At 46.1% G+C, this 20,638-nt stretch overlaps 2 protein-coding genes across 3 annotated transcripts; both read left to right on the top strand.

The window, feature by feature from the left end:
- The first annotated feature begins 202 nt into the window (after positions 1-202).
- On the top strand, positions 203-3,819 carry LOC136673277 (uncharacterized). Its single transcript, XM_066648651.1, has 5 exons — positions 203-291; positions 1,061-1,124; positions 1,936-3,052; positions 3,534-3,615; positions 3,702-3,819. The coding sequence occupies exons 2-5, from the start codon at positions 1,081-1,083 to the stop codon at positions 3,779-3,781; spliced, it is 1,323 nt and encodes a 440-aa protein (XP_066504748.1). The 5' UTR covers positions 203-291; positions 1,061-1,080; the 3' UTR covers positions 3,782-3,819.
- A 1,346-nt stretch (positions 3,820-5,165) lies between these two features.
- Positions 5,166-18,668, top strand: ptcd1 (pentatricopeptide repeat domain 1). 2 transcript variants are annotated; one of them, XM_066661655.1, is made up of 8 exons: positions 5,166-5,861; positions 11,653-11,793; positions 11,973-12,191; positions 13,179-13,280; positions 13,646-14,413; positions 15,729-15,845; positions 17,015-17,197; positions 18,020-18,668. In XM_066661655.1, the coding sequence occupies exons 1-8, from the start codon at positions 5,466-5,468 to the stop codon at positions 18,212-18,214; spliced, it is 2,121 nt and encodes a 706-aa protein (XP_066517752.1). In that variant the 5' UTR covers positions 5,166-5,465; the 3' UTR covers positions 18,215-18,668. The 2 variants fall into 2 exon arrangements, with proteins under 2 accessions (XP_066517752.1, XP_066517751.1); XM_066661654.1 differs by lacking the exon at positions 5,166-5,861 and adding an exon at positions 7,338-8,009.
- The last annotated feature ends 1,970 nt before the right edge of the window (positions 18,669-20,638 follow it).

The raw sequence follows: 20,638 nt of genomic DNA, 5'->3' as shown, positions 1-20,638 counted from the left end.
GAACTAGGAGGTGGTCCTAATGTTCTGGCTGATTTTGTATATAGTGCTGACTCTGTGTAGTGGACATGGCCTAAGGCCATTAAACTGCAGCATGGTTTCCATGGAAACGTAGAATAATTGCACTACAAACAGAATTATATGCAGATGAGGTAATGGTGATGTCATAATTGAACTACAGGGCTATTCGACTGTATTCGACTGGAAAGGAGCAGATCGCTGGTGTTTATATCAGACAAAGTGTGATCTGGAGAATCTCTTACAGAAAACCAAACAAGCTCTATACTACATCAGGTAATTTAATAATACACACTCATCAGAATATGAACAACAGGCAGAAAAACAGGAAAAATAAAAAATGTATTAAATATTTTATTTTATTATTATTATAAAACAACACGAAAGTGAACTAGAATTAAGAGATGAATCGTCACAGACTAGTAATGACCATAAAGTGTTTAATTATATTGTTTTAAAATGTGATGCAGGTGATTATTAGTAGGAAGATAATTATTATTATTATTATTATCATTATTATACGCCTCAGAAGAAGATGAAGATGGTGATGATGTTCATTATTGTTTTTGATATTGTCCTTTAGTTTGTTTTAATGCTAGTATCGTCAGTCAGATTTAAAAAATAAATAAATCTTAAAGGTGCTGTATATGATTTTTGGGGCATTCCATTTCCACTGCATGGTGCCTACTGTACTCTACTCTACGTTTCTATTTTTCCATTGGTGTTTTGAAGAGCTACCAGAAAGCGAGTAGAGTCGTGTAGAGTAGGTGCCATGTAGTTGATGAGCACCCAAACCACAACAAAAAGTGGCTTGGACTGTCATACTGTGAGTTCAAACCTCAACAATGACTTTTCTGAACTATATACAGCACCTTTAATCCATAACACACCAGTAGCACTGATAACACAGATTGTGGTGATGATGCTCCTGTCATTTGTGAGACTTTACAGTGATTTTACGTTTGTGTTGTGGTTCTGGTGCTGTGTTTTTCACCAAATCCCAGTTTTTTTCTCCTAAAGAACATTGTTTGTCTCTCACTCCTAGGAAAATACATTTCCTGAAAAATGGCAAAGAAAGAAAAGAAGGTGGCGCCCCAGCCTAGGACAAGGTGACGACTCCCATCATTTTACAATCGTCCTCGTGTTCAGGTTCTAGACTCTGTTAGTGACTGTGGTTTACAGCAGCTGAATGATGAGATGAGAGTGAAGCCATGGCCGTGAGGTCAGAGCTGTTTTCAGGGCCAGCTTTGAACAGCCACAGAGTGGAGGAGAGAACCAAAGCTGGAACTGAGCCCTCATTCACAAATTAAACACACCTCCGTCCACTTCAGACGAATGATTTACACCAGCTTTCCATAAGAACAGAGACTTTCAGACTATTATAGTCTGTCCTTCTGGTCACTGGGGAGAATGAGATTGGGTAGATCCTGGGGATATGAAGGGTGTGCTACGTTATGACCTTCTGGAACTGATAGCCCTTTTCCACCAAAGGAACTCTGGTTCTTTACGTTGTGTCGCGCTGAACACAGCCCCAGAACCAAAAACAATTGGAGAACTTTCATGTTATTAATTAATTTTATTTATTTTTACAACAGGCTGTAATTGGCCATGTCCGGCTCCACTGGGCCACAACACTTTATTTGAGGCTCTGTGCTCTTTCTGGAGTGTCTTTACCTGGTCTTCCCTAAAGAAGCTTTCATAGTTCACACTAAAGAACCTGCTATTCTTTGGATCCAGTTGGGAAATAACTTTTCTGGTTCACAAACTGATTTTTGCTGGAGGAAACGTTCCAATTGGTTCCAAATTATGTTGGTGATAAGGAACTGAACTGGAAATGTTTAAAAAAAGGTGACGTAAGGTGACAGAGTTTGATTGGTTGTTTTCTGACATATAAACGTGTATTTGTTTGTTTTTTTTAAGTCCTAAAGCTTCTGCGTCTGAGAAGAGACCTCTGCAGGATGTGTTTGACCTCCCTGAAGCCTGGATTCTGGACCAGATTCAGATCAGTATTCAGCAGTCAGTGAATAATCTGTTCTCTCAGATGGAGCCAATGTTCCTAAAGACGACTTCTGCTCTAGCGCAAGACGTAGTGAAGACGTTCAATGTGGGGTTGATGCAGAGAGCTGCGGCGGTTCTGTCAGGGGCAGCTGAGTCCCAAGCAGCAGGAAATATGTTTGAAGAATTGAAGACAAACTCATTAACCCCCTCTGTCTCCCCATTGGCTGTTTACCACAGTGTCAACTCCATTCTTCAGTGGATCCAGCAGAGCTCTGAGCTCCTGATCCCCAACTCCCTGGTACAGACGACAACTGAGCCTGTTCTTGATTTACTGTCCAGTGCCTCTGGGGATAAAGTGGACGCCCCAATAGAACTGAGCACAGAGGTGATAGACGCTGTTTACCAGACATTGCTGGAAAGAATGGGATCCGTCTCAGAGCTGCACGAGCCTGTGATCAGCCAAAGCACTGAGCTGATTGGAGCCTTTACAGCGTCTGTACTGAGAAACATTCTGTCATCCATTTCTCACACTCCGTTCGTCTCTTCATCACCACTGTCCAACAATGTTCCCGTCCTTCCGACACAGGCAGACGCTCAGAATAATGAACACGCTGAGCTGTGTGTTGTACTCATTGAGCAGCTGTTACACAAAATCCAAAAACAGCATTGTGCTAGCTCCCCTGAAATATCACGTAGAGCACAAGAACTCATCCAGGAGTTACTCTCAAAGTGCTCAGGTGATGCTGGTTTGAGGAACACCATCTGTCAAGAAGTTTATAAGAACCTGAAAGAAGAGTTTGGATCACCTGACCTTCAGAGAGTCACTGAGTCGGACCAGTCCATGTTTGACCACGTGCTAATGAGCTCTCTGGCAGAGGAACTGGAACTACCGGGTGTGAGCCCGTCCTGTTACTCAACGAAGTCTGGTCAGTGCTCAGAGTCTATTACAGACACTCAGACCGGTATCAAGAAGACCAGGAAGTGGATATCCCACTTCATTCCCTGCTTGAAAATGAAGAAGAGCCCAAGACCTGCCGAGGTAATACAATGATTTTTGAGATATTTTCATTAATATTAAACCAATGGCTGTAGAAAACAGTGACGGCGTGCCTCCATTCCCTTCAGTTCTAAAGAAATGAAGCTAAAGCTGTCTGCCATTTTGTCAAATTTGATAGTAAAGTCTGTGCATAGCAGTCCAGTAGACACTGGAAAATGAGACTGAAATGGGTGACTTTGCAGTACAAAACACATGCTACCACCAGCCAGCAGAGGCGCTAGACCTGTGATGACTTCACTTTTCAGAGACTTGGTGCTGTCCCTGTTTTCCACAGTCGTTGTATAAAACAAGTTCTTTTTAACCGTTACATTGTGTTTGTTTTAGTTTAGTTTCTCAGTAAATAGATCTGCATCTCACTTTTTATAACCTGAGTTAAATTTCCAGCAGTAACGGGAGTGTATCTGCACTCAATTCTCATTTGTGTTGTTTCATTGTGAGTGTAATGTTGCTGTGCCCTAATCAGAAATCTAAGAATGACGTCACCGAGGACGACGCTTCCCCTGAGAATCGGACTCTTAACGCTGAGGGTACTAGTGCAGACACAGGTTTGTCCTCAATGAATCAGACCTCACTGACATTTTGCTGCTTCGTCGTCTGATACTTTATGGTTTCTCTTTGTCTCTGTGTCCAGTTGTTACCTCATCTAAGAAGTCCTCAAAGTTCATGAGAGCGCTGAGGTTCTTCAGGAGGCACAGCTCCGGAGAGCACTGACTGCACAATGACTGCACTGAATTTACCTATAACTGCCATTTTGTTTCAATAAAAACATGAATTTATTTGTGGTTTGTTACTTGTTTAATGTTCGAGTCGAATACATTCATTCATTCATTCATTCATTCATTATCTGTAACCCTTAACCAGTTCAGTGTCGCATTGGGTTCAGAGCCAACCTGGAACGTGAGGTGGGATCACAACCTGGAGGGGGGCCAGTCCTTCACAGGGCGACACACATTCACTCACACGTGTTGTCTTTTAAATTGGTTCTTTTTCACCTATGGACACTTCTGAGTCATCAATCCACCTACCAACGTGTGTTTTTGGACTGTGGGAGGAAACCGGAGCACCCAGAGGAAACCCACACGGACACAGGGAGAACACACCACACTCCTCACAGACAGTCACCCGGAGGAAACCCACGCAGACACAGGGAGAACACACCACACTCCTCACAGACAGTCACCTGGAGGAAACCCACGCAGACCTCCAGGGACTGTCTGTGAGGAGTGTGGTGTGTTCTCCCTGTGTCCGCATGGGTTTCCTCTGGGTGCTCCAGTTTCCTCCTACAGTCCAAAAACATACATTGGTAGGTGGACTGACGACTCAAAAGTGTCCGTAGGTGTGAGTGTGTGAGTGAATGTGTGTGTGTGTGTGTTGCCCTGTGAAGGACTGGCGCCCCCTCCAGAGTGTATTCCCGCCTTGCGCCCAATGATTCCAGGTAGGCTCTGGACCCAATGCGACCCTGAACTGAATAAGGGTTACAGGCAATGAATGAATGATATTAACCTGTAATTACACTAGAAACCATAACTATATACATTGATTTAACAATCAAAACATCAAGTATAGCTACAATAATACTGTTTTAAATTACATTACTATTTACTATTTTAAAGAGACACTGCACTATGTAAAAACTGTTCAGTGCAACATTCTGATTTTATTGTAGAGGGCTTAATTAACATGAGATTTATAAACAACTTCCACAGCAATCTGTCATTACATTAAAATATTTCTGCACTCACTGTCCATTCTATTAGCTCCACAGGTGCACTGTGCATTTCTACAAAACAGACAGTAGCCCATCTGTTGCTCTGCATACTTTAACTCTATTCTTAAACGATCAGAACCTCCCAAATCAGGTCATTTTTGGGTCATCTTTCTCCGGGTCTTTCAAATGTGCATTTGGACCAAGCACCCTTGAGGTCTTGGGCCCTATACAACTATATGTTGTTGACATCACTGAAGTGTAGACTTTGAGGAGGACTGTAGGACTTGGGGCTGTATTTGGGACAAGGCTGTCCTTCTTAACCCCAGCTGTTGTTCTTTCCTTACTGTAAGGGGCGGTATAGTGCTCAGACTGAAATTAATCTCTACAAGAAGAAGAAAACCACACATGCAGCTTGTGTGCTAAAGCTAGCGCTCGTCTGTAAGGTCGCTTAGCAACATTATGGCACTTTGGGTTTAAGAATACGAGCACTTTGTGTATATTTATAGACTTATATACGTTTAAAAGATGTTCAAAGACATGTTTAAATGCGAAATTACACGTCAAACAGCAGCATTTCAGACCCCTCGGTGACAGGAGAGGACTTTAATGGTGACATATCGACCTCACAGTGATAAATAACGTCTATAAACGTAGTTTTTTGGGTGTTGTTAAGGGGTAACCGTCGTCATGATGTTGCGGTGTGTGTTGTTAAAGTCTGTGCGCGGTGTGAACAGTGCTGTGAGAATCAGAGTTGACACAGCCACTCACATCCGGAGACGGATACAACAGCTTCAACAGAGACATTTGTCCAACTGCACACCTTCATTAACCACAGACAAACCCGGGGAGTGTACAGACACGGCCGAAGAGAATGGAACCGAGCACTTTGGCGGTTATTCCTCGGTTTTCTCCTCTAAAAGCAGCTTCAGGAAAGCCAGCGCGGAGCAGCAGGACCTGAGGTACCGGGGAAGTGAGGGAGAGGAGAGTCAGGAGGTGAGGAGGAGGTACAGATCTAAAACTGGACGGAGGAACACACCGTACTGGTACCATCTACAGTGCAGGAACCTCATCAGAGACAACAGAGTAAGTGTGTGTGTGTGTGTGTGTGGGAGAGAGAGAAATGAAAAGTAAGAAATGCATAAAATATCTCTGAATGTTTTCTTAGTTTTCTGTCTCTTGTTGATTCCCTCTCTCCTCTCTTTCTCTCTCCTTTCTCTCCCGCTATCTCTCTCTTTGTCTTTGTATTTACATCACTGTACCTCTCTTTTTTCTGTCTTGCTCTCTTTATTCCTTACTCTCTCTCTTTCTCTTCATCTCTCTCTCTCTCTCTTCATCCCTTTCTCTCTCTCTTCATCTCTCTCTCTCTCTTATTCATCGCTTTCTTTCTTTTTTCATCGCTTTCTCTCTCTCTCTCTCTCTTCATCCCTTTCTCTCTCTCTTCATCTCTCTCTCTCTCTTATTCATCGCTTTCTTTCTTTTTTCATCGCTTTCTCTCTCTCTCTCTCTCTCTTCATCCCTTTCTCTCTCTCTTCATCTCTCTCTCTCTCTTATTCATCGCTTTCTTTCTTTTTTCATCGCTTTCTCTCTCTCTCTCTCTCTTCATCCCTTTCTCTCTCTCTTCATCTCTCTCTCTCTCTTATTCATCGCTTTCTTTCTTTTTTCATCGCTTTCTCTCTCTCTCTCTCTCTTCATCCCCCTCTCTTCATTCCTTTCTTTCTCTCTCCATCCCTCTCTCTCTCTCATCCCCCTCTCATTCTCTTCATCCCTTTTCCTCTCTTCATCCCTTTCTCTCTTTCTTTTTTCATCGCTTTCTCTCTCTCTTCATCCCCCTCTCTTCATTCCTTTCTCTCTCTCTCTCCATCCCTCTCTCTCTCTCTTCATCCCTTTCTCTCTCTCTCTAAATCCCTTTCTCTCTCTCTCTTCATCCCTCTCTCTCTCTTTCCATCCCTCTCTCTCTTCATCGCTTTCTCTCTCTCTTCATCCCCCTCTCTCTCTTCATCCCTTTTCCTCTCTTCATCCCTTTCTCTCTTTCTTTTTTCATCGCTTTCTCTCTCTCTTCATCCCCCTCTCTTCATTCCTTTCTCTCTCTCTCTCCATCCCTCTCTCTCTCTCTTCATCCCTTTCTCTCTCTCTCTAAATCCCTTTCTCTCTCTCTCTTCATCCCTCTCTCTCTCTTTCCATCCCTCTCTCTCTTCATCGCTTTCTCTCTCTCTTCATCCCCCTCTCTCTCTTCATCACTTTCTCTCTTTTCATCCCCCCTCTCTCTCTTCATCCCTTTCTTTCTCTTCATATCTTTCTCTCTCTCTCTCTCTCTCTCTCTCTCTCTTCATCTCTATTTTTATTTCTGTCTTGCTCTCTTTATCCCTTTATCTCCCTCTCTCTCTCTTTATTTCTGTCTTGCTCCCTTTATCCCTTTCTCTCTCTCTTTCTCCCCGTCTCTCCCTCCCTCTTTATTTACCTATCACCCTCTCTCTCTCTCTCTCTCTCTCTCTCTCTATGCATGCTGGGAGTGGGCGGAGCGTTTGTGAGTGTGTGAGAGCGGTGTTGAGCTTGTGCTCTCTTTTCTTATTTCATAGTAACTTTTTAACCCCGGTGTCGGGTTTTTGTGAGTGTTCACACTCTCAGCTTAAACCCCAGAGCTATCGATAGTCCGCCGCGCGCGGTGTGGGGCGAGTAATGGCCTCTCGCGTCGCCCAGGCCACGGTGGAGGTCGGGGATGAGGAGATCCATCCCGCGTCGCGTGCCGGTGTGCCTCCTTTGTTCACGCCGCCGTCGAGGGTCACCATCTCAAATGTCTTCCCCTTCATCTCTAACGAGTCTATCAGACAGAAGCTGAGCCGCTTTGGGGAGTTTGCGAGTGAGATGAAGATGATTCCTCTGGGCAGTAAGCACGAGTTACTGAAGCACGTCATGTCCTTCAGGAGGGAGGTGTTTATGTTTCTGAACACCCCGGACAAATCACTCGACGTCATGTTCCGTGTGATTCACGATAATTACTGCTACAAACTGTACGCGGCCACGGACGACGTGAAATGTGTTACGTGCGGGAACAGTGGGCATAAGCGGTTCGAGTGCCCTTTATACGAGCAGAGGGCCGCGCAGGAGAACCAGGCCTCTACTGCAGCCGAACCGAGTGTGGTTCTGGAGAAGGGTGCTGAGAGTGGCGCTCCTGTAGAGGCTGGAGAGGGTTCGTCAGTGCCTCTAGCTCCGGAGGCAGGCCGTGGACAGGAGGTGAGTGGGTGAGCGGTTGAAGGTAGTGGGGATGGTCAGGTTCAGGAGGGTGAAGGGCCTAGCACCCTTATTAGTGGGGTAGGTAGTGAGGTGGGGGCTGGTGCTCAGGAGGCAGAGGCAGTTGGTGATGGGGTAGATCTTGTTGTTAAGACCAGTGAAGAGGTGAGTTTGGAAACTGGTGGTGGTTCAGATTAGTGATCACTTGGGGAGTGGAGATGGTTCTCAGGAGAACATGGGGGTAGGAGGTGGTGTAATCACAGGGGGTGAGTTTATTGGTCAGGTGGGGGGGTGTAGCTGAAAGTCAGGTGAATATGGAAATTGTTTGTGGTGTGGATATAGGCACTGAGTCTGGTGCTCAGGTGGGCGGAGGTGTAGCAGCTCAGGTGGGCGGAGGTGTAGGAGCTCAGGTGGGCGGAGGTGTAGCAGCTCAGGTGGGCGGAGGTGTAGGAGCTCAGGTGGGCGGAGGTGTAGGAGCTCAGGTGGGCGGAGGTGTAGGAGCTCAGGTGGGCGGAGGTGTAGCAGCTCAGGTGGGCGGAGGTGTAGGAGCTCAGGTGGGCGGAGGTGTAGGAGCTCAGGTGGGCGGAGGTGTAGGAGCTCAGGTGGGCGGAGGTGTAGGAGCTCAGGTGGGCGGAGGTGTAGGAGCTCAGGTGGGCGGAGGTGTAGGAGCTCAGGTTCAGGAGGGTGAAGGGCCTAGCACCCTTATTAGTGGGGTAGGTAGTGAGGTGGGGGCTGGTGCTCAGGAGGCAGAGGCAGTTGGTGATGGGGTAGATCTTGTTGTTAAGACCAGTGAAGAGGTGAGTTTGGAAACTGGTGGTGGTTCAGATTAGTGATCACTTGGGGAGTGGAGATGGTTCTCAGGAGAACATGGGGGTAGGAGGTGGTGTAATCACAGGGGGTGAGTTTATTGGTCAGGTGGGGGGGTGTAGCTGAAAGTCAGGTGAATATGGAGATTGTTTGTGGTGTGGATATAGGCACTGAGTCTGGTGCTCAGGTGGGCGGAGGTGTAGCAGCTCAGGTGGGCGGAGGTGTAGGAGCTCAGGTGGGCGGAGGTGTAGCAGCTCAGGTGGGCGGAGGTGTAGGAGCTCAGGTGGGCGGAGGTGTAGGAGCTCAGGTGGGCGGAGGTGTAGGAGCTCAGGTGGGCGGAGGTGTAGCAGCTCAGGTGGGCGGAGGTGTAGGAGCTCAGGTGGGCGGAGGTGTAGGAGCTCAGGTGGGCGGAGGTGTAGGAGCTCAGGTGGGCGGAGGTGTAGGAGCTCAGGTGGGCGGAGGTGTAGGAGCTCAGGTTCAGGAGGGTGAAGGGCCTAGCACCCTTATTAGTGGGGTAGGTAGTGAGGTGGGGGCTGGTGCTCAGGAGGCAGAGGCAGTTGGTGATGGGGTAGATCTTGTTGTTAAGACCAGTGAAGAGGTGAGTTTGGAAACTGGTGGTGGTTCAGATTAGTGATCACTTGGGGAGTGGAGATGGTTCTCAGGAGAACATGGGGGTAGGAGGTGGTGTAATCACAGGGGGTGAGTTTATTGGTCAGGTGGGGGGGTGTAGCTGAAAGTCAGGTGAATATGGAGATTGTTTGTGGTGTGGATATAGGCACTGAGTCTGGTGCTCAGGTGGGCGGAGGTGTAGCAGCTCAGGTGGGCGGAGGTGTAGGAGCTCAGGTGGGCGGAGGTGTAGCAGCTCAGGTGGGCGGAGGTGTAGGAGCTCAGGTGGGCGGAGGTGTAGGAGCTCAGGTGGGCGGAGGTGTAGCAGCTCAGGTGGGCGGAGGTGTAGGAGCTCAGGTGGGCGGAGGTGTAGGAGCTCAGGTGGGCGGAGGTGTAGGAGCTCAGGTGGGCGGAGGTGTAGGAGCTCAGGTGGGCGGAGGTGTAGGAGCTCAGGTGGGCGGAGGTGTAGGAGCTCAGGTGGGCGGAGGTGTAGAGGCTCAGGTGGGCGGAGGTGTAGCGGCTCAGGTGGGCGGAGGTGTAGGAGCTCAGGTGGGCGGAGGTGTAGGAGCTCAGGTGGGCGGAGGTGTAGGAGCTCAGGTGGGCGGAGGTGTAGGAGCTCAGGTGGGCGGAGGTGTAGAGGCTCAGGTGGGCGGAGGTGTAGCGGCTCAGGTGGGCGGAGGTGTAGCGGCACTGAATAGCGGCAATAGCAATGAACTGGGAAGGTGTTGTGGAGAAAGTTCGTGTCAGGTTGTCTTCATGGTCCTGGATGCTCCCCCAGTCATCGTACAGAGCTCGAGTGTTGGTCGTGAACAACCTCGTTGCGTCAGCTTTGTGGCACAGGTTCACTGTTCTCAACCCACCCAGACAACTGATCGACGCTGCTGGAAGGGGTGGATTTGACGGAGTTGACTCCATTTTACACAGCAGCGCTGGAGGCATGGCGCCTGTTCTCTTTTTCAAGGGACAATTCCACAGTCCCCTCAGCGTGGATCTTCGAGGAGCCACTGTTTCACAACGCCTCTTTTCTTTCATTGCAACTGGTCTCAGGAGCTTTGAGGACTGCCCTGCTGGAAAGCGGACTTGTTAAGGTTCGTGACCTGCGGAGGGGTGGGGACTGGGTGCCTGCGGAGTGGTTGGCTGAGACGGTCGGTCTGAGGTGGGTGTGGTTAGCTCAGCAGCTGCTGGACCGGCTGAGGGCTGACCTCTCTGCTGCTGCCTGTGAGTACCTGGACGCCACCCCGGTGGAACAACAACATCTGAGTCAGCAGGTCGCGTTCCCTGAGCTGGTGATGGACATGGACCGGAGGGGCAGGGGACACTCCTGTCTTTAGACACCCCTACTCTTGGGATTTTCAGTGTTCTACACAAGCGGACCCTGTACCAGGCCTGTGTCAAAACAACCCCATCTCCGCAGCCTGAGGGACGTGAAGGAGTCTGGGTGGGCCGAGGTTGTTCCGACGTATGGTTCCCCTAAACGTAGCTGGCGGTCCCTGTACAAACGACCCATCGAGAAGAGGGTGGGTGACCTCCAGTGGAGGATTGTGCATGGGATTATAGCCACAAACAGACACGTGGCACGGATTGATCCCGCACTTGGGGACGGCTGTCCTTTCTGTGGTGAGACCGAGACCTTGTCCCACTTGTTCTCGCTGTGTGCCCGGCTACACCCCATCCTGGGTGTGGTTAAACAGTGGGGTGTGAAATTTTTAGGCTCTTTTACTGATTGTCTTTTCTTTTATGGTCCCGAGTATTCAGCTTCTAATAAGGACAGAGTAGTGATTTTAAATTTTCTATACGGTGCTGTGAAACTGGCCATCTGGTGTACCAGGAAAAACAAACTGAAAGGCACTGGGGGTACTGACCCCGTCCTGATGGTCAGGGGTTTGACTTTGAAGAGGCTCACTGTGGAGTTCAGCTACTACACTGTGACTGATAATGTGGACTGTTTCTTTGCCGTGTGGGGGGCTGGGGGCCTGCTCTGTGAACCCGATGGTCTGGCTGGTTTCGTGATGAGTCTGTGACTGGATATTTTTATTTTTATTTATTTATTTATTTTCTATTTGCTTTTATTTCAGTTAGTTGTGTTTTTCAACTTAGTTACTGGTTTTACTTGTCAATAATTTTTTAATTAAAGGTGTGTTGAAACTCAACTCTTTCTCTTTCTCCATCTCTCTATCTCTCTCTTTCTCTCCGTCTCCGTCTCTCTCTCTCTCTCTCTCTGCCCCCCCTGCAGCTGGCCGAGGCGTTGTCATTGTTTGAGGGTGATATGCTGAAAGGCGAGCGGCTGCAGCCTGAAGAGTTTAATTACACCGTTCTGATTGGAGGATGTGGCAGAGCTGGCTACGTCAAAAAAGCCTTTCAGCTCTATAACAATGTAAGTAAAAAAGTACACACACACATCATGCAACACCTCACACAATCATGGTCCTAGATAAGAAAATAAATTACAGAGAGATTATCCAGCCTTTACCCTTCAAAAGTGCACCTGCCTCACATTAAACCTCAGCCTGCTCCCTCATCAACACAGTAACGTGGTTAAATATTGTTCCTCAGATGAAGAAGCGAGGCTTGGAGCCATCGGACTCCACCTACACCGCCCTGTTCAACGCGTGTGCAGAGTCGCCGTGGAAAGAGTCGGGTTTGCAACAGGCGCTGAAACTGCGCCAGGAGCTGCGCCAGAAGAGCATTCCCCTCAGTGCCATTACCCATCATGCCCTGCTGAAAACGGTCGCCCTGGCCTGTGACCTGAAGGCCTGCTTTGAAGTTCTGAGGGTAATTAATGAGATCACAATCCAGATACACTGTGTTTCTGTAAATATTAGACAACCCTTAAACATACACTGAACAATCTCTGGATTAGGAACACCTCCCTTGAGTCTACACTCACTGTCCATTTTATCAGCTCCACTTATCCCCATTTCACCCTGTTCTTCAAGGGGCAGGACCCCCATAGGGCAGGTATGATTTGGGTGGTGGGTCATTCTCGGCGCTGCAGTGACACTGACGTTGGGGTGATGTGCTACTGGAGTGTTAAACCCACTCACTGTCCACTCTGTTAGACACCGTGACCTCGTTGTAAATGTAAAGTAGCTCATCAGTGGCTGCACAGTTTGTGTTGGTCATCCTGTAGTCCATCAGTGGACACAGGACGCTGTCGGCTGGCTATACTTTGGTTGGTGGATTATTCTGAGGATGTGACACTGAGGGGTTTAAAAGCTCCAGCAGCACTGCTGTGTCTGATCCACTCGCACCAGCACAACACACACTAACACACCACCACGCGCTGAGAATGATCCACTACTCGCATCACACCTAACACTGACCATTGAAGAGCAGGGTGAAATGGGGATAAGAAAGTACGTAGAGCAACAGATGGACTACAGTCTGTAATTGTGGAACTACAAAGGGCTCCAGTGTGGTCAGTGGAGCTGAGAGAATGGACAGTGAGTGTAGACACAAGGTAGGTGTATCTTCTACCTTCAAATTTAATAGAGATCAGTTGGAGTGGCGTTTGTGATCCACAATAAGTACCTCACTACTTTTATTGAATGTTCTAGAGGCTGAATACAATAAAATCCTCCCAGCTATGTTCCATCATCTGGTTAAAAGCCTTTTCAGAGGAGTAGAAAGTGTTACTGCAGCAGGGGAGGGACCATCCACCTGTTGATACTGTTTGATATCCTAAGAAATGTTGGACAAGCGGAATTTCCTCAGAAGTCATGTCTGTAGATGTCATTCTCTGTCACTGTGTGTTCATAGGACATGCTTCAAAGTGGACAGTCCATTACACAGGAGACGTTCCAGTACCTGCTGATGAACTGCGTGAAGGACAAAGAGCAGGGCTTCAGACTGGCATTACAGGTCATACGTTTTTATCGTGCATACAAAACTAGGAATCGCTGATTTATAATGTGCTGATAAACGTATACAAGGCGATTTAAAGCAACACTAGGTAGTATTTTTACCTTAAAATAACAGCTTCAAAATCATTGTGATGCTTCACTGAGCTTTAATAGGGAGAATAGAACCTCTGTGTTTGCTCCTCTGGGCTCTGCACTGTAGAAACTGCACTATGTAACTTCTGGAGGAGGGTAGGAAGTCGCAAACCTGCCCTCATTCTCCTTCCCGCCTTGATCCCCTACAGCACAGTGTTGTAAACGTTCAACTGTAGAGGGAGCCCTTTACCTAGTGTTCCTTTAAAATTCATGCTGCTTTTTATTCTGCAGGTGTGGCACCAAATGCTCAGCGCCAGCATCAAACCCGATCTCCAGAATTACAACGTCCTCCTGCGTGCTGCGAGGGATTGTGGGATAGGAGACCCCGCCCTGGCGTCTGCTTTGCTCCTGAAGGGGCGAGAAGAGTCCGGACCAAAAGTTAGAGCTCAGAGGAGGGGGCGGAGACCTAAGGTCCGAGAGGGGACACAGCAGTCCAAGAGTTTAGATGTGGACGTCTTTGAGAGCCGTTTGTTAGCAACACCGGGTGACTGCAGCACGGTAGACTCTCATTTAGACGCCCAGTTACTACCCCAGCGTAGCTCCTTAGACCTCTCTGAGGAAGAGGAGAGCGAGATTAGAAACGAGAGCGTTCCTCAGACGGATGATGAGAGCTCAGAGGTGACTCAACTAATGCCTCTCCCTCCAGTAGCCGATCTCCTGACCAGTCCACCAACATCGTCTCAGAAATCCCACTTTCCAAACCTGCTGGACACAAGCACATGTTGCGCAGGTGTGGTTGCCTTGGGGACGGTGAGCACTGCGTCTGATAGGCTGGCGCTGATGGGCGGGCTGAAGGGCTTCTTGAGGAAAATGGCGAACGACGAACTGAAGCCGGATATCAAAACCCTCACTCTGCTGGCAGACATCATGGAGCCCGGCAGCCAGTCGGTTCAGAGCCTGATCTCTGTGGCCACCGAGAGGGGAGTCAAGCTGGACGTGGCTTTTTTTAACACTCTGATCCGGCGGTCTGCCAAAGCTGGGGACCTGAAAGGAGCCAAGGTCAGAAAAATCAGTGTGTTATGATGCAAACAGTTGTATACTACAGTTTGAACTAGGGATGGCACGATACCACTTTTTTAGGTCCGATACCGATACCAATATTTTACATTTGGGTATCTGCCGATACCGATACTAATCCGATTTTTGAAAAAATAATTGCTTTGGAAAAAAAATGTTTTCCAGCAGCGTTTGTTGATGCGAAACAGTTTTCTTCTTAGCATTCGAGGCCTTGATAACTTCAGTGTACTCTTTTCTGTGGTGTTTCTGCAAGTGTTTAATCATGTTCATGGTGTTAAAGTTCCCAACACTGCTACGACCTCGTGAGACAGCAGCATTACACAAATTACACTCAGCGGTCTTGCTGTTTTCTTCGCTGACTGTGAAGTAACTCCACACTGCTGGCGTGTTTACAGGCCTCTCACAACAATCACTCTATCATGTGATGGCTGCCGGTCCGATGCGAAAGTGCTGCATTGGCTTACAACACCCAAAAAGGTGTGCATTTTTTTTATGTTTAATGGATCGGATTGCATGTTTTGTTTCTTTCCGATATCCGATCCAGCAATTTAGGCCAGAATCAGAATGATACTGAATATCGGATCGGCATCCCTAGTTTGAACAGTGTTAAAGGGTGTTTTACAAGGTTTTGGTCAAAGGATTTCTCATTTAGCTGAAGAACTTGAGCCTGAATTTGAGAATTGTCCAATAGGAATGTCACCTGACTCTTCTAATCAACTAGATTTACTCCTTGTCCAATTATACATTTTGTTAACAGACTGTTATCTTAGGCTGTGTTCACACAGTAGATTAAACAGCCCAAATCCAGTCTGTTTCTTCAGATGAGACACAGGTGGCTGTGTGAACAGCAAAAATCACACAGAATCTAACTTTTTTTAGATCGGATTTTCACCACTTTCATATGTGGTACTGAACTTGAGTCCATATCCGATTTGTGGCAGTGCCACTCGGAAAGTCATGTGACTGTATATTCATGTCAGTCCATGGACACTCAGAATTGATAAGTGAACTCTGGTCCAAAGTATTTTCCTTTTAATTTTGAGGTATAATTTAGGACACGGAAACATTAATTGAGCAACTAAAAACATGTCAAAGTTCTTACACAGTGTTCCTGTCACTAATTAATGAGAAAATAAAACTCAAGGAAATTAATGTTAAGTGTTAAAAGACAAACACAAGAAGAACCTATTTCTCAGAGGCTTTTCATTAGTTAATGGAAACACACACCGGTTTGAATCTGAATTGTATTGAGTATTATAGTATTCGTAATAACATGCATTCTCCCTCACTTTGTCAGGCTGTGAAGGCCCTGATGACAAAGAGGAAGTTGCCTGTGGATGCGCAGACGTTCTGTGGCATCGCCCTGGCCTGTGGCAAACAGAAAGACGGACTGCAGCTCCTCTCAGACATGGAGGTTTGATTATCTCATGTTGTACAGTAAGGCGTCAGTGAACCATTAAATCACTACAGGTTAAAATGTTTTAATTGTATTTATAATGATACTAATATCCAAGTTGTTCCTTGGAGCATTTGAGCAGTAATTTTAACCATATTTTTACAATGAACTGAATCCTAGAGGAGATTGAGAATCATCCTTTAATGGATTCCTGAGTCATTTTCTAAAGAATCTCACTGTAATATAAAGAATTGAAGGATGCTGAGTCAAAGCCACACATTGATGTGTATTTGTTGCAACAGTGATCTGCTTAGACGTTTAAAGCAACACTAGGTAGTATGTTTACCTTAATAACACAGCTTCGGAGTTATTGTGATGCTTCATGGACACATAATGGGGAGAATAGAGCCTCTGTTCTTGCTACTTAGAGTGCAGCATTTCAGAAACTGCACTATGTAACACTTGGAGGAGGGCAGGGGAATAAGTACCAAATCTTACTTAGTGTTCCTTTAAATACAGTCTAAACCTTTTGGTAATTTAAATCCCAACAAAGTTGGCATATTGGAGAATAGAAATATGAGGCACAAAAACATTGACATTACCAACAGACCAATCAAGCCTTTAGACCCTTTAGACAGGAAGTCCCGCCCCTCGACCAATCATAAGCATCAGGGTTTGGTTCAGTCAACTAAACCAAAGTGTGTCATGGTTACAGAACTGTCTGACTATTAATCTGAACCCTTTTAGTCTTGGATAAAAGAACAAAGAATGATCCTATATTAACAGTACTCTCTTGGTGAAAACAGAATGATACAGGTCTGTTCTTAACTGCTGAAAGAAAAGAAGTAGCTGAGACATTTATCACAAAATGGAAAGATGTTATCTATTGAAAACAGCTGGGTTTGGTGGGTGTGGTAGACCGGTCGTTGTTGGGGTTATAATCTATTGAAACAGATGTGGGGGAGGGGGCATAAAGGGGGTCCAAGGGTGCGACTTCCTGTAAATGGATGCTTGGTCGAGGGGCAGGACTTCCTGTTGTAAAGAGGGTGGGGCTTAACCGTTGTACCTGTCAATTTTTTTTATCGAAAAGTGGTTCATGTGTCTTTCTCTCATATTTTTTCAGTGTTTATGGTAATGTGTGTGTGTGTGTGTGTGTGTGTGTGTGTGTGTGCGCTGATGGTTTACAGGTGTGTGGCATTGCGCCGAATGCTCATGTGTTCAGCGCTCTGATAAGCCAGGCGTCCAAGCGTTTGGACTACGCGTACCTGCAGGATCTGCTGCGGCAAATGCACCGGCTTCAGGTTGCTCCCAATGAGGTCATCATCCATCAGCTCGAGTTTGCGTCACAGTATCCTCCATCATATGACAAGGTCAGTTATTCTCTGTCAAACGCACACACACACACATCCTAACCTAACATCCCATCACATCACTGAGTATGCTCTTAATAGTCCTTTGTTAATCGGGCCGTTATCTGATTATGTAAGTTGTCATGTAAACAGAACACTGATTCTGAAATCAGAGCAAGGTCCAGACATCGTATTTTAGCTCAGTGATCTGATTACACAGAAACGTAACCAGACAGAGTGTAGAGCTTCTCCGTTCTGGAGTTCTCTCGTCGTTCTGTATCTGAAAATTCATTACGTACCCCTCGCTGCCCCCAGTCTTTCATGTGAACTCGTGTCCACCAGCTCTGTCTCTGTCTGTAACGGAGGGAGCTTGTGTAAAAAGCTCGTCTCTCTCTCTCAGCAGCAGTGAGAAGAGCAGCACTGTGTAATATTAAAAATCATAAAATAGAAGATCCGTATTTGCACGTCTGTGTTTACAAAAAACTGCAGCAGGACGTTTATGTCACGTCTTTGTGATATTATTGGCTGTTGTAATCAGACATCAGATTACAGCCAGACCATTATCGGATTTCCCAAGTGTGTGTAAACGTGCTCATTGTTTTGACTTTAAATATTCTCTCTCTCTCTCCTCATCCCTTTCTCCCTCTCTCTCTCTCTCTCTCCCTCTCTCTTGCTCTCCCTCCCTCTCTTGCTCTCTCTCTCCCTCTCTCTCTTGCTCTCCCTCCCTCTCTTGCTCTCTCTCCCTCCCTCTCTCTCTTGCTCTCCCTCCCTCTCTTGCTCTCTCTCCCACCCTTCATTTCTCTTTCTCTCTCTCTCTGTCTAACTCTCTCTCTCTCTCTCTAGTTCAAGTCTAAGAACACCTACTTGGAGAAGATAGACGGTTTCCGGGGTTTTTACAAACAGTGGCTGGAGTTTATGCCAGGACAGGAGACTCCTCACCCATGGGATAAATTTAATCCTCGCCAACCAGAGGCCGAAGAGCAAGGAGGCAACTCCCAACGCAACACAAACCAATCCACTGAAAAAACGACAAGTTAAAATCAGTCGAGTAATTAAGTCACGTCAAGGGAACTAAAGTTTCTCGTGCAACTCGCCTGGGGCTGATAGTGTCGTAGCATTCAATGCACTAAGAGCACTAAGGGTGTGTGTGATATGAAAAGCAGGGAGAGCAAAAGAGTGGGTGGTTTCCTACCCTCCTCCAACAGTTACATAGTACAGTTTCTGCAGTGCTGAGTCCTGGGTAGCAATAGATAGTCTATCTTACTGAAAGTGATATTGCTCATCCCTGTGTAGTGCTGGACAGTACTAATAAAATTACTTATCACTTTATCACAGTGTGAGGATAACACTTTATTAACATTTGATATTAAGATCTTAATGACATGTTGTCATGGATAATAGCTGTACAAATTAATGGTCACTAATGAGCCCTAGACTGCGAGTGCCAGCCTGTTCCTGTGTGTATTTAATGTAAAAATGAAGATCTTGATAATAAAGCTTTGAAATGTAGCTTGTTTCGTTGTTCTTTTTAAAACCTTTTGCATAGTGTGACTCACATGTATCAAACATTAACAGGCAACTGCATATATTCAGTAGAACACCCAGGTAGCCCAGCAACAGGAGCGGATTAATTATTAATAAATACAAGATCACAATTTTGTGTGTGGATAAAAACACACAATCACACACACACATACACACAAAATGGCCATGCTCCTCTATCATCCTGATGAGAGACTGGGACCCAAGGTGTTCTAGAGAACATTGCCTCCACGCCCTTACCATTTCCCACAGTGCATTTTGGTGCTAATTAAAATAAAATAAATGGACAACTTCCTGTGACCACTCATGAAGGACTTGACTTGACTATCATCACCTGCTCTGTGGGGTTCCTGACCACTAAAGAATAAGCTAAGGGAGGGCTAACAAAGTATGCAGAGCAACAGTGGGTGAATAAAAAAAAAAAGCTAAAGCTACAAAGTGCAAATCTATGGTCAGTGTGTAGATACAACAGGGTAATTTTAATGTGTATTACCCCACCTGGCTGAAAGAATTCCACAGATCTTTCAGTTTAATTTAAATAATTCAATGTTTAAGATTTATACAGCGGGTCGTAGAGTGAATTTTGATGTAATATGATCCATCCTTCAGAAACAAATATGCTGCAAAGGGTTCCTTGAGCGATGCCATAGAACCACTTTTAGTTCCATGTCCAACACTGTACACAATTTTGGGGTTCTGCCATTTTGTAGTAGTGTCCGTAAACATCATGGATAAGTTTTAGTGCAATCCCACAATGCACCACAAAAGTAGTGTACGAAGTATACTAGCTGACATTAGTGAGTAGCAGATACCCATAATGCACTGCACAGCTTGTTTAAAAACCCGCATGAGGTAGTGTCTGAAATTGTTCACTAGCTGATTTCAGTTCCCTATAACGGTGCACTGTATAGTGAGTGATGTAAGGAATAGTGAACAGGGACATTTTGGACATGGGACATGTTTGTTTAAGAGACGTGAGTGTGAAGAAACTTTGATGTAAATATGATTTGTACAAATGGTTCTTTATGAAACCAAAAGTGGTTCTCCTGTGACATTGCTCAGAGACCTCGTTGTAGCACCCATATTTTTTTGTCAGAATTGTTCACTGAGGTGGTGATAGAAAGTAATAAAATCTTTTATTAACATGTCCATGTTTTACATTTTTAGCCTTAAAATTATGTAATGGGCTTTATTCACGGAAAAATGAAGACGAATGATTTTAAGTACTTTATTCTTTGTAGTATTAAATGTTAAAAATATTTTAATAAAATAATAAATGGGCGGCACGGTGGCGCAGCAGGTAGTGTTGCAGTCACACAGCTCCAGGGTCCTGAAGGTTGTGGGTTCAGGTTCCGCACCAGGTGACTGTCTGTGAGGAGTTTGGTGTGTTCTCCCTGTGGGTTTCCTCCCACAGTCCCAACACATGTTGGTAGGTGGTTTGGACGACACAAGTGTTCATAGGTGTGAGTGTGTGTCGACCTGTAAAGGACTGGCGCCCCCTCCAGGGTGTGTCGCTGCCTTGCACCCAGTGATTCCGGGTAGGCTCCGGACCCACCGCGACCCTGAACTGGATAAGTGCTTACAGACAATGAATGAATGAAATAAAAATGTAATACAATCACCATGACCATGAAGATGTGGTGTTTTTGCACCTGGGCACCCCCTACAGTTGCATAACTTCTACAAGACTATCCTGATATTAACTATCTAGCTACATAGTGCAGTTTCTGCAGTGCTGAGCACAGAGTAGCAAGAGCACAGCTCAGTGGAGTATCACAGTGATTTTAAAGTTGTAACTTAAAGTTAAAATACAACCTAGGGTTACTTTAAATACAACTTTTTATTTTACAAATTTTTATATTTTAAGGTCCCTTTAAATATTAAACTGCTAAGAACGTTTCTCTGTTCATCAGCATTAAA

This window comes from Hoplias malabaricus, chromosome 2 (genome assembly GCF_029633855.1).
Source record: "Hoplias malabaricus isolate fHopMal1 chromosome 2, fHopMal1.hap1, whole genome shotgun sequence".
Taxonomy (NCBI): Eukaryota; Metazoa; Chordata; class Actinopteri; order Characiformes; family Erythrinidae; genus Hoplias; species Hoplias malabaricus.
Note: the sequence above shows the minus strand (reverse complement) of the source record. Positions and strands in the feature narration are given on the sequence as shown.

Excerpts from the sequence above, each read along its gene's own strand:
- ptcd1 (XM_066661654.1), top strand. The coding sequence starts at position 7,455 with ATGGCCTCTCGCGTCGCCCAGGCCACGGTGGAGGTCGGGGATGAGGAG. Across the intron at positions 14,414-15,728 it reads GGGACCTGAAAGGAGCCAAG|GCTGTGAAGGCCCTGATGAC; the intron begins GTCAGAAAAATC and ends TCACTTTGTCAG. Across the intron at positions 17,198-18,019 it reads ATCCTCCATCATATGACAAG|TTCAAGTCTAAGAACACCTA; the intron begins GTCAGTTATTCT and ends CTCTCTCTCTAG.
- LOC136673277 (XM_066648651.1), top strand. The coding sequence starts at position 1,081 with ATGGCAAAGAAAGAAAAGAAGGTGGCGCCCCAGCCTAGGACAAG. Across the intron at positions 3,053-3,533 it reads AGAGCCCAAGACCTGCCGAG|AAATCTAAGAATGACGTCAC; the intron begins GTAATACAATGA and ends TGCCCTAATCAG. Across the intron at positions 3,616-3,701 it reads GGGTACTAGTGCAGACACAG|TTGTTACCTCATCTAAGAAG; the intron begins GTTTGTCCTCAA and ends CTCTGTGTCCAG.